Raw genomic sequence first — 15,277 nt, 5'->3', positions numbered from 1 at the left:
ATACCAATGTTAGCCTGCAAAGTGGAATTTATTACTGCACTAAAACTGGAGGAAGCGGAAATAGTATGTGCAGAATAGTGCCACGCGTGTTTAGTGCTTTATCTTGATGTGTTCGGGTTACACCCACAAAGACTGTTAGCAATGCTCGGCAAAGACCGCACCGCAGTGCTTCAGGAGCTTCACGTTTATTCTAGATCCTTCTGTTAAGGTTCCGCGCAGGATGCGAATAGACTAGTTTATTCGAGAGCTTATGCGAGCACGAGCAAAAAGGCTCGAATATTCCATGCCGCATGCACAAATGCCGACATACCACACCGCAGATCAGATTACTCGATGGCTGACGGCTGTTCACGCCGCTATCAGTGTACACTGGAAATAGCTTGCACGTTGTATTTTCGTTTTCCATGCACAGGTTCGCCCAAATAAAAAGAGTAGTCTTGAACACGCCGACTGCTGCCTTTGTCAACGTCACGACCATGTGACAATACTAATGAGAGAGAACGGTGGGACACATCAAGGTTGGACAACCTTCAAAGGCAGTGGGTACTGATGAGATTAAGTTTGAACAATGGAGGTTTCTCAGTGTAGGACAAATCTCTCAGCTTTGCAATGCCATGGTCATTAAGCCACCATGGCTTGAAGTACGAGACATACTCTTTAGTGTTTGTACACTTCCACAATGAACACTTTAATCACATTTTTATTACAGCAGCAATGCCCTATAGTGGTGCCATACAATGGCACACGTAACCTTTGGTCATAGGCACTTCCGTAGAGGTGTTCCAACCCTAGTGGCAGGGAGGAAAGCACATAGACTTTCACTGGGTTAGACGCCAAGCAAGTCGTCAGTGGTGGTGACCTCGACAAGCAGAGTGCCCAAGCTGCCGTCGGTCCCGCTGGCTGGCCGGTTTCGATGTCCCACAAGTGGCACTTCCAACATCTGCCGTTCGGCGCCCAGTGGGGCATCGACATATGCCTTGGCCATGTATGCATCCATCATCAGGTGACTGTTCCACACCTGCATCAAATGTGACCATGAACACTGCTAATGCTATTGTCAGTGCAGTGCAAACGCTGTGCCTCATCTGTTATCACTCAAGTTTGACATGTTTACCAAAGAACTTAGTTCTTCAAGGCACAGCTGCCTAGCTGGGTGGGACTTAAAGGCCAACTCCGGCGATTTTTCGAGGTCGATGTATCTCAATGAAATTCGCTGGGTACGTTAATTTGCATGTTTCCGTCATTTATGCCAAATTACAGGCTTGAGACATGCGCAGATTGTTTGCAAATTAATTTTAAAGATTGTCTGCAAACGCCCTCCTGGCTTCCCACAATTATTGGCAACATTGCGTCTGTGACGTCAGTATTGGGAAGGCGGCGGAAGTGACGCAGCCGAGGGCACCGCTAACTTCGGCCGCTACTGCGAGCGTCTGCCGTGCTGGCCGAGACACTGTCAGTCGCAGACATTACAGCTGATGCGCGGCGTGCTCACCTCTCCACTGTGCGCCTGCTCGTCCCGGTTGTCACAGTTTTCATACTCCGCGCCGGCGTGACCGGCATGCCTTGCATGACTTCCGGTTCGTTCGTAACAACGTCTACGTCATACGTAGACAGTACACTCGGCTGGGTTTTGCTTTCGGTGTTGCACTTTTTTGCTTACTTAAAATTATTCTCCAATTGGCCGAGTATTTCTGCTATCGGGCCCGTAACAGGAGCTTCTCAGGAACATAAAAGCACCATTACTTTGACATGGCCAAAAAATTGCCGGAGTTGGCCGAGAACTTTTTGTTGGGCGAGTTGGTGAAAGTTCATATTTGCTTTAAGGCGCAAGGGAACACAATCACAAGAAAGAAGACGGGACTGCCCACAGTCACTTTGGAGCAATTTTTGTCGCAACTGATCACTTTTAGAGTGAACATCTTGATTAACTTTTTCTTATGAGCGAACACCATAGGCGTGCACAAGGTCGCCCCCCCCCCCCTAGGCCTTCCCGCATTGGACGAGCCCAAATGGCAACATGCTTCACAGCGGATTAAAAAAAAAACATGGAGCGGTGACGTGCTTCTCACAATGGCCCACCTTTGGTCCCTAGTTTACTGGCAGTAAAGATGAGCAGTAAACAGTTCTTGAAACGCAACATTCAGTGCCTTCGGCCGCCATTATCGTTCAAAACCTGCATGGCCATAGCTGAATAAACTTATTGGGTAGACTTTGTGCCCCCTCCTCGGTGATCAGGGGGGGGGAAACTGCCCCCACTCATGTGCACGCCTATGGCAAACACTTCACTTGTGTGACTATTTGTGTTCTGTGAACTTTTCTGTTGAATAAACACTTGTTCGTATTGAAGTTCTGGGACTAAGTGCGTAAGCGATTATCCAAGTGTCTATTCTATATAGTTTTGTGATTGTCCACTATTTACGACGACAGCTATTATTCAAGAGAAGAGGAGTAGCCAGCACCGCACCTAGGCACAGTCTTAAACTACATTTCCTGAAAAAAAAAAAAAACAGTAAAGTTGAATTTCGGGGCAGCCTGCTGCAGACCAAGATCGTTTTGGAGCAATGCAGATGAAACTTCATTCTGAAGCATATTAGAGCAGGCAAATCTGATGTATGGAATTGATTTGCCTGCAACAGTGAAGCCACCTCGTGCACAGAAATATTAAAGCTAGTGCCAGATAAAGTTTCGATTAGTGGAAGCAATAAAAGAATGTGCATTCTGCAACAGCGAGTTTAGAGTCACAAGAAGCAGCCCAAGACATCGTTTATGTTTACCTTTTTCCTTAGTAGGGCTTAGCACCTCAGCTTAAAGCAGGGGTCTCAAACACGTGGCCTACCGACCTTTCGCTATCGACCTGCGGCCCGGACGTAGCAGTCTTCATCCCATATTCTTTTTACAGCGAAAGCTGTTATGAGATCATTTCACCGGCCGTTTTTGGCGCCGTAGTTGTCCGCCGCCGCCGGTGTCCGTAACCAGTATCGCTCGAAATAATAATAATAAAAAAAAAACGAAATAAGAAAAAAATTCCAGGATGGAACTAGGTTCGAACCTGGGCCCTCTGCGTGGGAGCCCAGTATTCAACCTCTGAGCCATGCCGGTGCTTGAAACTGCTTTGCAAAAAAGGCCTATACAGGCTTCATGTCAGGAAGGAACCACATTAGCATATGCAATATAGCGTGGTAGAAGAGTAAAATAAGCACCAAGCATCGCACAACGCGAATTCTGTAACCAGGCGTCACACAATGCGAATTGCGCAATGAGTAGGTTGTTGAATGCTTCCAACCCATTACAAAGGGCTCTGCCATAATTCTTCATCGTCATCAGGCACAGCATCAGCAAAGTGCGCATAATGCCTTACATGCGTTTAGCAGGTACCAACGCTCTCCGTAGAATGACGAAAAATGGCACAGTGCCTGCTGCCCTACTTCTAAAAAATTACAACGATTTATAGCGTAGTGGGTTCCTCGCAAGTGCACTTGTATTGGTTGCCAAGGAAGCCCATAAGCTCATGATCCACTTCCTCAGGGTCTCAGTAAAATTACAATGATTTATAGCGTAGTGGGTTCCTCGCAAGTGCACTTGTATTGGTTGCCAAGGAAGCCCATAAGCGCATGATCCATTTCCTCGGGGTCTCAGTAAAGTTCTTCGCACCCCCCCCCCCGTCTCTCTCCCACGTCAACGTATGTTATACAGCATGACGAGAGAGGGAAATAGCGACCGGGAGTCACCCAATGCAAATTACATAACTGGTGGGCCGTTTAAAGATTCCAACCCATTACAAAGGGCTGAGCCATAATTCTTCATCGTCATCAGTCGTCGCGTGAACAAAGTGCACATAATGCCTTACAGACGTGTAGCTGGTGCCTCGCTTCTCCGCAGAATGACGAATAATGGCTTAGTAGGTGCTTGCCAACTTCACAAAAATTGTGATTTATGGCGTAGTGGGTACCTTTCTAATGTACTTGAATTGTAGCCTCAAGAGAGCTTAACGGGCTCTAGAAATGCCGCTCTACCAGCTTTCGCTGTGACTGTGCTGCGGTTTCAGCGCAGGCCTGGCGTTTTTTATGACTTTGTATCTGTTTGTGACATCGCTAAATGGTGCTCGCATTATTTTCCCGCCTACCGTGATAAGTAACGCTTTGTTCAGCTAAGCTACACAAACATGACTGCCCTTAATTAAGCACTTTGTTTTTTCGCGAGGCACCCCATGCGGTCATCTTGCGTTGAAACATAGCCGCGTAACAAAATCTCTATGCTTAGTCTAGATTTTAGTTATTGTGGAGATCGGTATCGATATGTTTCTCGAACCTTGACGTCAAATCCCTTTCATAAATGATCCATATATGTATGAGATATGGGTAAGGCCTCCTCTTAAATGGCAACGTTAGCCGAGATTTTGCTCAAACTGCCACACGCCAATCAGAATGCGGGGCGGAAATAGGGCGCCTTGTGTGCAGCTATACTGCACGGTACTGTAGAACCATATTAAACCATGCTTCATGGGGTTACAAGGCAAGTAAGTGCGAGCATTACTACAGAAGCTGAGAATATGTGCTTAACTGCTCGTGATATACTGTGAAATCTCTATATAACCAAGTCTGTAAAATTGGCAATCTACTTTGTTACACCAAAACTTAATTGAATAAAAATCCATTTTTTATGCAATGTACAGTCGACGAAGAATTTCATCTTGAAACCAAAAGTGCTGCAAGAATGCTTGAACAATAGTATGGCAGTACAAAAAAAAAGAAACCTTGTTGCAACTGCACAAAAAAAATTGTCCGAGCTGAGATTGGCGGCCACGATTTCACGCTGTGCCGGCGAAGCACTCCTGAGAGTGCCTGTATGTCGCGCATCAAGCTGAAAGGACTGGGCAGCTACTATCCACTGTCAGGGTGTCAGAACGAAATGTTTTTCGTTTCGGTTTTAGTTTCGCTCCACCGCAAGAAGTTCCGTTCTGTTTCTGTTCCGGAACGAAAAAAAAAAGTTCCGTAACGGTTTGTAACGTTTTTTTATGCAAAAATTTGAAGTTAAGGTAATCATAGAAAACATTGGACTTAGTTACTTGCCCTCCTCTTAAGAAAGTGGGACAGGGGTAAAACACGTTCTTCCCACGTTCTTCAGAGGAGCGGAAGTAACTGTACCACCGATTTCTACCAACTAGCACAAACCACTATATCCTTCAAAGTCAGAGTATTTATTTTCTCAAAAGCCAATTACGATTTTTTTAGCGGGCTCAATGCTTTGCGTCAAGGGAGTGAGCACAATCTCAGAAGCAGCCCGTCATTGAGTGTACTCCATGACGTGCGAGACTGCTGTTCTGATACAAAATCTCCAGGCCGGCGCGGAACACGCAGCACAGTCACAGCAAAAGCTGGATGAGTGGCCCTTCTAGAGCCCGTCGCATAGGCCGGCAAAAAAAACTGGAGCTCACTCAGACTCACTCAAGAAATATATTGTGCTCTGAGTGCTCACTCGGACTCAGACTCACCAAAACTTTCCTCAACCGGACTCACTCGGACTCAGACTCACCAACATATTACTCAGACGGACTCACTCAGACTCACGGCTTCACCTGAGTCTGAGTGAGCCTAAGGGAGTCGGACTCATGAGTCCGCTAGCATAAAATTAGCTTTTCCGATCATGGTGTCAATCCTCTTAAACGCAAGTATCTTACATAATCAGTGCTCTACGATATGCCATTTCAAATACTAGTTGTCATCATAAATGATATATTGTAATTATCATATATTGGTCAAGTAAGGACATTTTTATGAAATACGCGACTCACATGAGATACTTTTATCAAGAACTTCCCATGAGAGTTGGCAGGGGGATGTCATGGCACCCCTTCCCCTAACTCACACCTCTGATCAATGAATATTGATGTAGGGCATGAATGCTAGTCTGCTGAGATATGTGCGAATAGACTTGAGTATAAACGTGAGCCGATATAAGGCTTATAGTAATGATGGAGATGAGTATATAGGACCATAAATCAGCAACAAGAGGTGGAGCTCACTCGGACTCAAAAAGTATATTTTGCGCTTAGAGCTCACTCGGACTCAGTCTCACCAATATTTTCCTGAACTGGACTCACTCGGACTCAGACTCACTAAAATTTTCTTCAGCCGGACTCACTCCGACTCAAACTCACCAAAATATTATTCATCCGGACTCACTCAAACTCAGACTCGCAGCCTCATCTGAGTCCGAATGAGTCTGAGTGAGTCGACTCATAAGCGAGTTTGCCGACCTATGGCCCGTTGTAGACTCTCTTGGGGCAACTAATACAAGCACATATGCAAGGTACCCACTACGCCATAAATCATCGTAATTTTTCTTAAGTAGCGAAGCACCCACAATGCCATTTTTCGTAATTCTTTGGAGAATCGTGGTACACGCTACACATCTGTAAGGCGTTATGTGCACTTTGTGCTGTGACTGATGATGATGAATTATGGCTGAGACCTTTGTAACGGGTTGGAAGCATACAACAGACATGTTGCGCAAGTCGCATTGTGTGACACCAGGTTGTTATTTTAGTCTTCTTCTACGCTATATTACATGTGTTAACACGATTCCTTGCCCGACAAATGACGCCTGTATAGAGTATTTTTGCGAAGGAGTTACAAGCACAAGCGTGGCACTGTGGTGGAATACTCGACTGCCAGGCAGAGGGCGCGGGTTATGACCCTATCCGATCGTAGAACTTTGTTTCTCATTTAAATTTTTCTTATTTCGCGCGATAGCGGTTACGGACCCCAGCGGCAGCGGGCAACTATGGCGCCAAAATCGGCTGTTGCGATCTCATAGCAGCTTTCGCTGTAACAAACTTCAGCACCGGTAATGCCCTCTCCACGCTGGCCTGCATGACATGTGCGCAAAAGTCCACTTGCGTTAATATAAACATCTCTGGTTGCCGCTGTTCTCGTTTTTCGCACAATTTGAACATTGCTTTGGAATTCTTGCCTGAGGTACGTGCGAATACTGTACCCTGAGATATGCATAATTACTCACGTTGCATGACCTCAGTTGTTCCGGATTGCCAAGTTTTTTCTTGAACCGAAAAACGATTAAAAAAATTTAGGTTTCACTCCGGAACGAAATAATAGATAACGTTTCGGTTACGTTTGCGTTCCGGTCAAAAATATCGATTTTTTCGTTTTTCGTTTTTGGTTTTCGTTTTGTTCCGACACCCTGTCCACTGTGATCAAATGGTCTAAAAACTATTGCACCTATTCTGCTTATGCAGCTTTACGAAAGAATAATGCGATTTCAAGATTGTCTAGTCCTTTCATTCATTGAAGGGTACTGTTGATCACTTGTCATACATCTTGCATGCCACAACATAGTGTCCTTGAAATACAGTCGATCCCAGATATATCGAACTCGAAGGGGATCACGAAATAGTTCGATATATCGATAATTTGAAGTATAAAATACGCCTATTTAAGGCTTATATTAATGCATTGCAGGTCTCGAAATAGTTTCCGGCATTCGTAACAAGCGCTACCGTGACAATTTCGCTCATGGTAGCGTGCTAAATAACAAGGTGGCAATTTCTTCTTTTGCAAGTTACCGTACTTTATTTCGCACAAAAATAGTCCGTAAACGTGACTTAATTCTTGCACACAGTCAAGTTCATCAAGTCATCCTAAATATCACTAAAGCTTTCTAAATAAGCAAATTCAGCACCTTTGGCCACAACAGCGGTGACTGACGCTGAATGCCGATGCAAGCTCTGGAGCGCGGTAAGAGGTTGTTTAACGGCAGCGTTGACTTAGTAGCGGCATTGACACCTTCATAACCGCACGGGTCCACTTCCGTGGCACCGGCAACGTCAGCCTCGATTGCGGCATCGATGCAGTCAGAAATAGCGACGTCATCTGCACCGAAAGTCGCTTGCTGTACTTCCGTCCGAGAGCGCGCCCGGAAATGCTAAGTCGCAAAATTTACTGAGGCACCATACGCCGTTGTCAGCAGGCATGACGCACCCAAAGTCGTCACCTGGCATCAAAGCCCGCAAGGAAACAGTCCATGACGGTGCTTTGCTTGACGTCGTTCCAAGCACCAGTCATCATTTTATCGCTACAAGTGGGTCAATGTTTAGTTACACTGCCGAATGAGCATTTGTCAGGAACGTAGCGAGAAGTACACGAGTCCTCAAGCCGCAAGAGACAACGCAGCCCACAAACAACGAAGGAATGAAGGAACAAATCCCCACCGTCGACATCTTGGCGATGGCGATGGCACTTGTAGCTTTGCTTTGTAGCAAGCAGCCGCTGCTTTGGCGCGAAAAGCAATAAAAAGTGTAGCCTCCGAGATGTGCGTTTTATAACCGAAAACGTCAAAATACGTCACGGCGATGCGGATCTTGAAGGCCATGCTTTTCGGGCCCGCATGCCATCGTGCGCGAACAAATGGAAGGGAATGCGAACATTTAGACGAGGCTGCCGAGTATCTCCGCATTCATCTCATTTTGGTGCCTTCGGCAATTGGCCCCTTCGAAAAACACTATGCACACGCGTTACAACCTACAGATTGCACATCAAACAAGCTGGTGCACTCACAGACGTAAGGCAATGACACCGCCTTTTCGTTACCTGCGCGCGAAGAGTGATCGGAACTTGACAGAACGCGGCCGAAAATGACCAACATTTGTTAGGGAAAATGCACTCACTGGAGTTTGGCGCGGTGAAGCGTTCGATATAGGTGTGCACTAGCCCCATACTTTTGCATGGGAAATTCAAGGGGATTTCTCAACTGTTCGATATAGCCAATAATTCGATATATCCGAGTTCGATATATGCGGGATCGACTGTACTATTGTTTGGAATGGCTGATGATGTCAAGAATCACGAAATCACATGTACGGCATTTGATAAAGCTTGACTTGATTTTCTTACATGGAATGAGCGTATGAAAGTCTCAGTGCACACAACTTACAACACATGCCTTTATTAATGGACCTATATTTGTTTACAAATACACTGCATGGATGTCTATTTACCATAACCCTCTGCGACACACATTATGATCGACAGTCTATAAATGTGTGAAATTTACATAATTTCATGCCAAGGTTCTGGAGATGAAATTTTAAGCAAATGGAAAAGTTAGAATAAATCGTAGTGTCCACTACAGCAATTAACTGTAATTACAATGTAAATAATTATCTAATTATTGTACAGTCAGTCATGCTATATTTATTCATAAACCGAATGAGTGAATTTCGATTGAATGCTTTCTCGGACAGCACATTTCTTCCGGCATTTTCTTCCAAAACAGGTGAAAGAGGCTCGGCTGTACCACATTATGCTGTAAATGGAAACAAGGCATCAGTAATACTTGTGGGGATCGCAGATAACAACCCTCGCCTTCACCCACAGCGGCGGTGATGACAAGCAGCAACAAGCGCCACTGCGCATGTGCCTTCATGTGTGAATGCTTTATAAGGCAGCGCAGAGAGCGCCCCGGGGGGAGTTGCTGGCGAACAGTCGTGAGGTGTGCGGGTGTGCGCGGCGTGTGGTCCGCTGGGGTTAGCGGGACCGGCGTGGAGGTGGTTCGTGGAAGTGATTCTTGGAAGATCGTTTATTGTTTTTGTGACGGCGTAACATCGTTAAAGCTTGGACTAATAAATGTGATTGCATTTCCTCACAGTCTACGAGCGCCTTCTTTTTGGTGTAGACAACGAAACCCCACATAATACAGCTGGAAAACTTGCAACTCTGGAAATAAATGACAAACAACACTTCTATATGCACACACACCACTCATCTGACTATACTTGTCACCATGGTGGTCTAGTGGTGATGGTGCTCGACTGCAGACCCGTAGGTCGCGGGATCTTCTGAGAGCCACCTTCAGCTCTTACAGGGGTCCTTTCCAAGCAGTCATCAAATGACCTCAGTACCAAAGTTTATTGCCTCATGGATCAATCGCTGCAAAACTTTCTTGAATCCATCAAGAACAAGCGGAGTTGCAGGAATTTGTCACACGCTTCAATCACTTTCTCTCTCTAGTCCGGACAAGTACACTGGAAGCTATACAGGCAGGGATGGCATGAGGGCTACTGTGTAATGTTAGCAGACTACGCAGTATGACAGGGGCATAGCCAAAAATCTGTTTAGGAAAGGGGGGCGGTGCGTGTTCAACCAGTCTTTATGTATGTTCGTGCATGTGTTTGTTTGTACATACAGTGTTCTTTTTTAGACAATAAGAATTTTTTTTTATACAAATACTATGACAGTCAGGCCCCTGTCTTTGCAAACGAACTCCACGCCGAAGCGGAAAAACTTTGCCGCACCTAAATCACATTCAAATGAGTAATAATGAAAACACGTTAATTAACATTTTAATTATTAACTCGAAGTCCATTGTTTATATGGATGAGCTGTAGTGCGTGACAACTTATGGCATGCCCATTTTTTAAAAATTGCAAAAAACCCATGTGATTTCAGATAATCGTAGAAATTCAGGGCCCGGATCTTGGCTACACTGAAACAACACATCGGGAGAGCAGGAGGTCCGCCAGCTGTGTTACATGATCAGACCGGAAGCTCACGTGACGAAGTTTGAAAAAAGGCGTGCTGCAGCAGAATATGGTCAGGAAAAACGGCAAGCTGTCTGAAATTGGACCACTTATTCTTTGCGTTGTGCGTGTATAGTGCTTATCCATTTCTTTGTTGAACTCGAAAGATGTGCAAAGAACTCGTTTGCTTGTCTGCGGGAAGTCGTGCCGCAGTGGCTGCCACCTAGTTTTAAGCTGTACAGTGAAAGAAAAAATGGAAATTGTGGTTTTCTTGGGTACAGCGTGAAAGAAACAGATAAGCACTACACACTTATCTGGACGACTTAACACTTTTCCTGACCATACTCTGACGCACCTTTTTTTCAAAGTTTGTCACGTGAGCTTCCAGCCTGACGTAACACGGATGACGGATTTTCTGTGTGCTCGGTGCGCTCAGTTTCGGGGTTCTGAATTTCGGTGACTATTATCTCAAATTACATGCATTTTTTTGAGATATAAAAAAAATGGGCATGCCATAAATTGTCACGCACTGCAACTCTTCCATATAAACAACTTTGCATTATTATCTGTTAGTTCTCATTATTATTGGGCCCTTATGCTAAGAATTAAAAAAATTATTTAACCAGTTTTTGTTAATTACTCATTTGAATGGAACTTTAGGTGCGGCAAAGTTTTTCCGCCTCGGCATAGAGTTCATTTGCAAAGATGACAGGGGCCTGACTGTCATAGCAGTTTTGTGAAAAATCTGTATTGTCTAAATAAAACACACTGTATGCAAAGTTCATAAGTTCATATGCAAAGTTCATAAATTTTTTGAGGGAGGAGTGGCTATGCCAGTGCAGCACGGGACCAGTCCCCCATAGGCAAGAAGTGCACGGGATCCAAATGCCGCTCTTGATTTTATGTTGGCTATTGGCCAACAGCAGGCGCAGGCAGCTCCAAAGAGAGAGAGAGCCTTATGCATGAAAAGATGGCGCATGAGAAAGTGGCAACTTCGTGCTCCACTTCTAAACTCTCTTTGCCACGCACTACTGCAAGGTTTGGCTGAGTTGTTCATAGCAATGTCTGCTTTCTGCAGAATGTATTTTTAGATGCGAAAGCATCTTATGCTCGGGGCAGTATCCCTTCTGCGGCGTCCGCACCCATACTGTGCATGCGCCAACTCCCCCCCCCTCTCCTCGCGTGAGTGCAAGGAGGTGGCGTGAGCGCTGCCTCTGCTTTGTTTCTCCTCTCCCATTTCTTTCTCTCCGCCACAGCTGTGCACTCGTACATAATGTGGCACGCGCTCGCTCCCGTTGCACTCTCTTTCGCAACGGCGCTATGGACGCTCGCGAAGCTGAACGTAAACAGCAACGCCAGCAAGCGAATCTCGAAGCTGCGAGGCTGCGAAGGCGCGCAGCCTCGCAGCCTCTCTGTGCAATGGTGTGCGAAATGCCATGAACAACGTCAACGTCGGCGCTAGTTGCAGCGGCAGCGCCACCGCCGTGAAGCAGAGGAAGGCTGGGGAAGCCGAACGTAAACGTCAGCGTCGGCAAGCGGTAATTCAAACGCCTCGACAACCGCCGTCTCGTAGGTCACATAAGAGAAACGGAAACTCGATGCGCACCCCCCGCGATGCTTTCGCATCCCACCATGGTTGCCCGTAGGGGGAGATGATGTGTACTTTAATCATCACCTACCGCGCGTACTTTTTCACCAAGCCCCAGAGGTGGTTCATGACCCCTTTAAATGAAAGTTTAACCTACTTCCAGCTGCGTTCTGGCTTTTACGTTTATTTTCCTAAAAGTAGAGATACTAAGCTTAACAAAACAGCGGAAAAAAAAGATAGAAACATTTCAACAAAACCCGTGTTTTTCTATCCGCATCTCCCCTTGAGCAATTTTCGTTCACCGAGGTTCTGTTGTGTACAGATGTGACTGTGCTAGCTGAAGCTATGTAGTTGGTTTAGGTATAGTACCACAGTAGTAAATTGGTCTACATTTCGCTGCATGCACTGACCTGGATCTTTATAGGTGTTGAGGCATCCTTGCGGTAGAAGAGGGCACTGATGTTCCACGTTGGGTCCCGCGTGCCCCGGCAAATGGAGGAGCGCACCGACTGGCCCTCACACAGCATCACACAGTATGGGTCTGCCACTGCACACATGGCAGCCAGGCAAGGAATGTGACACAATGCGTGGATCACAATAATGTTCACATGCTGTGTGCATGCTTACAAGCCTCCGAAGGTCGAAGTTTATTTGAAGCTCTCCACTACGGTGTCTCCAAGGCCCATGTGTGACTTTAAAATACTTTAATCCTTTCTGTGCCATGGTAACTTCCTGAATTTCCGTTAAAAATAACCGAATACATTTTACTGCGGAATCCTGCACTTCAAGGCCATAAGGGCCTGGCCATTGAAGTTCATGAAGTGGGCTGGCTTGATGATGACGAGCGAGCACATGTAGTCCCTCCCGCAACAACATAAAGTAAATTTCTGTGATGAAAGGCACTCGCAGATCTTTTTTTTCCTGGTGTGCAATATCGATGGGGCCGATCTACATTTGAGTCGGCTTACAATCATGTAAATACAGTACAAGTACGTTATTCCAAATAGCCCCAACGCAAGCTTTGATCAACAGAGAGGTAGTCCTTTTCTCATCTGCATGCAGATATCACGGCCAGTGGATCAACCTATGACTTCGTTCTTGGCAACAGAATCTCAGCCATTGAACCACTACTGCAGATACAGCGAAGATGTGCCAAAATTACTGGTACGATACTCACAACCAAAAGGGTCTTGTTGCTCGAGGTGTTTGGCTCCGATAACACGAATGATGGTAGCCAAGGCTGGCATGCTTTGGCACGGAAGGAGCTTGGCAGTTGGCACATCCTTCTGCAGTTCCCTGTGTGCCAGATTATGAGCGAGTTCATTAGATTGTACCGCCAGCGTTCAATTTTTCGGACTTCCTAAGGACCGTGAAGTCAACTGAGAAAACAAATTCATGCTGTTTTCACCTTACTTAAAGGGGTGGTGCCACCAAATTTGTGGCTTGCGCGTTCTTTGCTGTCAGCGTTTCCTATAGCTCCAGGAAGCATGATGCACGCACCAAGATTCATGTATTCTCGCTAAATAATTCATTATCGCCTTTTGATGTGGACAACTTTCGGTTTCGATTTCTGGGCGCCGAGGTTGGGCAGTGACGTAGAAGTGTAGGAGGCGTGGTCACGTGACCACACAAGGCTGTGACGCACTTAGCCAGGAAGCGATCGAAACTCGGCGAGTGATGTAGCAACCGATGCTTTGCCGGTACTATAGTGAACTAGAATATATTCTAGTTCACTACAGCCGGTACGTACGTTGCGGAAGTGGCGGAGGTCCGGAGGTCACTCACGTTACTACAGCACATTTGGTGTGACGTCACTACAACTTTCGTTGCCCATCCTACAGATCTACGTCAGTGTTGGCGCGCTAGCGCTGGGTTTCGATCGGGAGAATGGGCATTTAGGTACACTTTGGAAGTGAATTAAAATATATTCTAAACGTTTTCTGTGTCCGACCCTTCATGTGGAATGTCCTTGCATACAGAGGAAACCCACCACAGGCTTCTCATAGCCTCGAAAATTGATGGCACCACCCCTTTAAAAGGTCAAATCGCTAGCCATGACCGAAATAGCTCTGAAGGCTTGCCAGTGCACTCATCGGGCATTTCATGTAGAAAAGTCTCGTGAATACATTTGGTACTTGCTGGACTTGACTACACAGTAAATGCAAAAAGCTAAATTTGCATCTCCTAACGAGTGCTGCCAATATCAGCAAAGCACACAAGAGGTTAACATGAATGATCATGTCACTGAACACTGTTGCGATACCCAAGGAGCATTTCAAAACGACGGCACGAAATACAGTGGCTATGACAGCAGAGTGGACAACTTGCGCCCCTTTCCCCGATGTGTGTGCATATGCTTAAAGTGATACGAAAACCTCAGCCGCTTCATTGAAATGTAGATTTTTTAACTTGGACCATGTGAGGTTTTTGAGCATGCACTGGTATTAGCATTTCGCCACCATTGAAATGCAACCACCACGTCCAGGATCGAGGCTGCATGTTTCTGGTTAGCAGTTTAGCACCGTAACCACTGGGCGACCATGGTGGGTTTGGATTAGAATAACGAAAATACTAGCAGACTGCATTTACTGCAGCAACGAGGTTTGGACATGAATAGACGACAGGGACCTGCTTGGTTATGTGACTGGAGCATGCTCTACAGAACCAACTTACTGGCAAGTTCTGTGGACTAAGGAATGGAACAGTGAACGAAAATTCAGACATCTTTCACAGGTCAGGCCGATTCTCGCTCGGAGCCCTCTAACACTTTTCAAGCTCCCACTTTTTTACTTGTGGCTTGTGTAGGCTGGCAGTTAAAAGTGCGTTTAGTATAGGTCAAAGCACCGATATGAGAATATTTAACATTTTAATGAAGCAAAGAAACCGCTACAACGATAACAATGTAGAGGTTTCTGGTGAGTTTGTAGTGGCACTCACCAGAAGCATTGTGGTGGTGACATCACCAGGAGCTTGTCGGCAATCAGTTAAGGAAAATTTTGCACATAACCACTTCACCGCTGTAAAGTCTTGCTTCAGATTTGGTTTTAGTTTTGTTTCTATTAATGGAAGCAGTAAAGAAAGCAAAAAAAGGGGACCATGAGGCGATGCGAAGCTGGAGCACTTGCACGATCGCGTTCCGTTGGCGTTCGTTACGC

General features: G+C 45.8%; 1 protein-coding gene across 2 annotated transcripts in view; it reads right to left on the bottom strand.

Moving 5' to 3' along the window:
• Window positions 1-646: 646 nt before the first annotated feature.
• LOC119386591 (calpain-5) overlaps window positions 647-15,277 on the bottom strand; it is a 67,442-nt gene continuing 52,811 nt past the window's right edge. For both annotated transcript variants that reach the window (XM_037653877.2, XM_037653878.2), the window contains 3 exons: window positions 13,300-13,418; window positions 12,533-12,669; window positions 647-1,018 (listed from right to left, as the gene is read on the bottom strand). In XM_037653877.2, coding sequence (XP_037509805.1) covers window positions 827-1,018; window positions 12,533-12,669; window positions 13,300-13,418 — 448 coding nt within the window. In that variant the 3' untranslated portion in view covers window positions 647-826. The remainder of the gene's footprint in view (window positions 1,019-12,532; window positions 12,670-13,299; window positions 13,419-15,277) is intronic.

This window comes from Rhipicephalus sanguineus, chromosome 3 (genome assembly GCF_013339695.2).
Source record: "Rhipicephalus sanguineus isolate Rsan-2018 chromosome 3, BIME_Rsan_1.4, whole genome shotgun sequence".
In the NCBI taxonomy this organism is placed as follows: domain Eukaryota; kingdom Metazoa; phylum Arthropoda; class Arachnida; order Ixodida; family Ixodidae; genus Rhipicephalus; species Rhipicephalus sanguineus.
The sequence above is the reverse complement of the archived record's forward strand: the minus strand, read 5'-3'. Positions and strand labels throughout refer to the sequence as shown.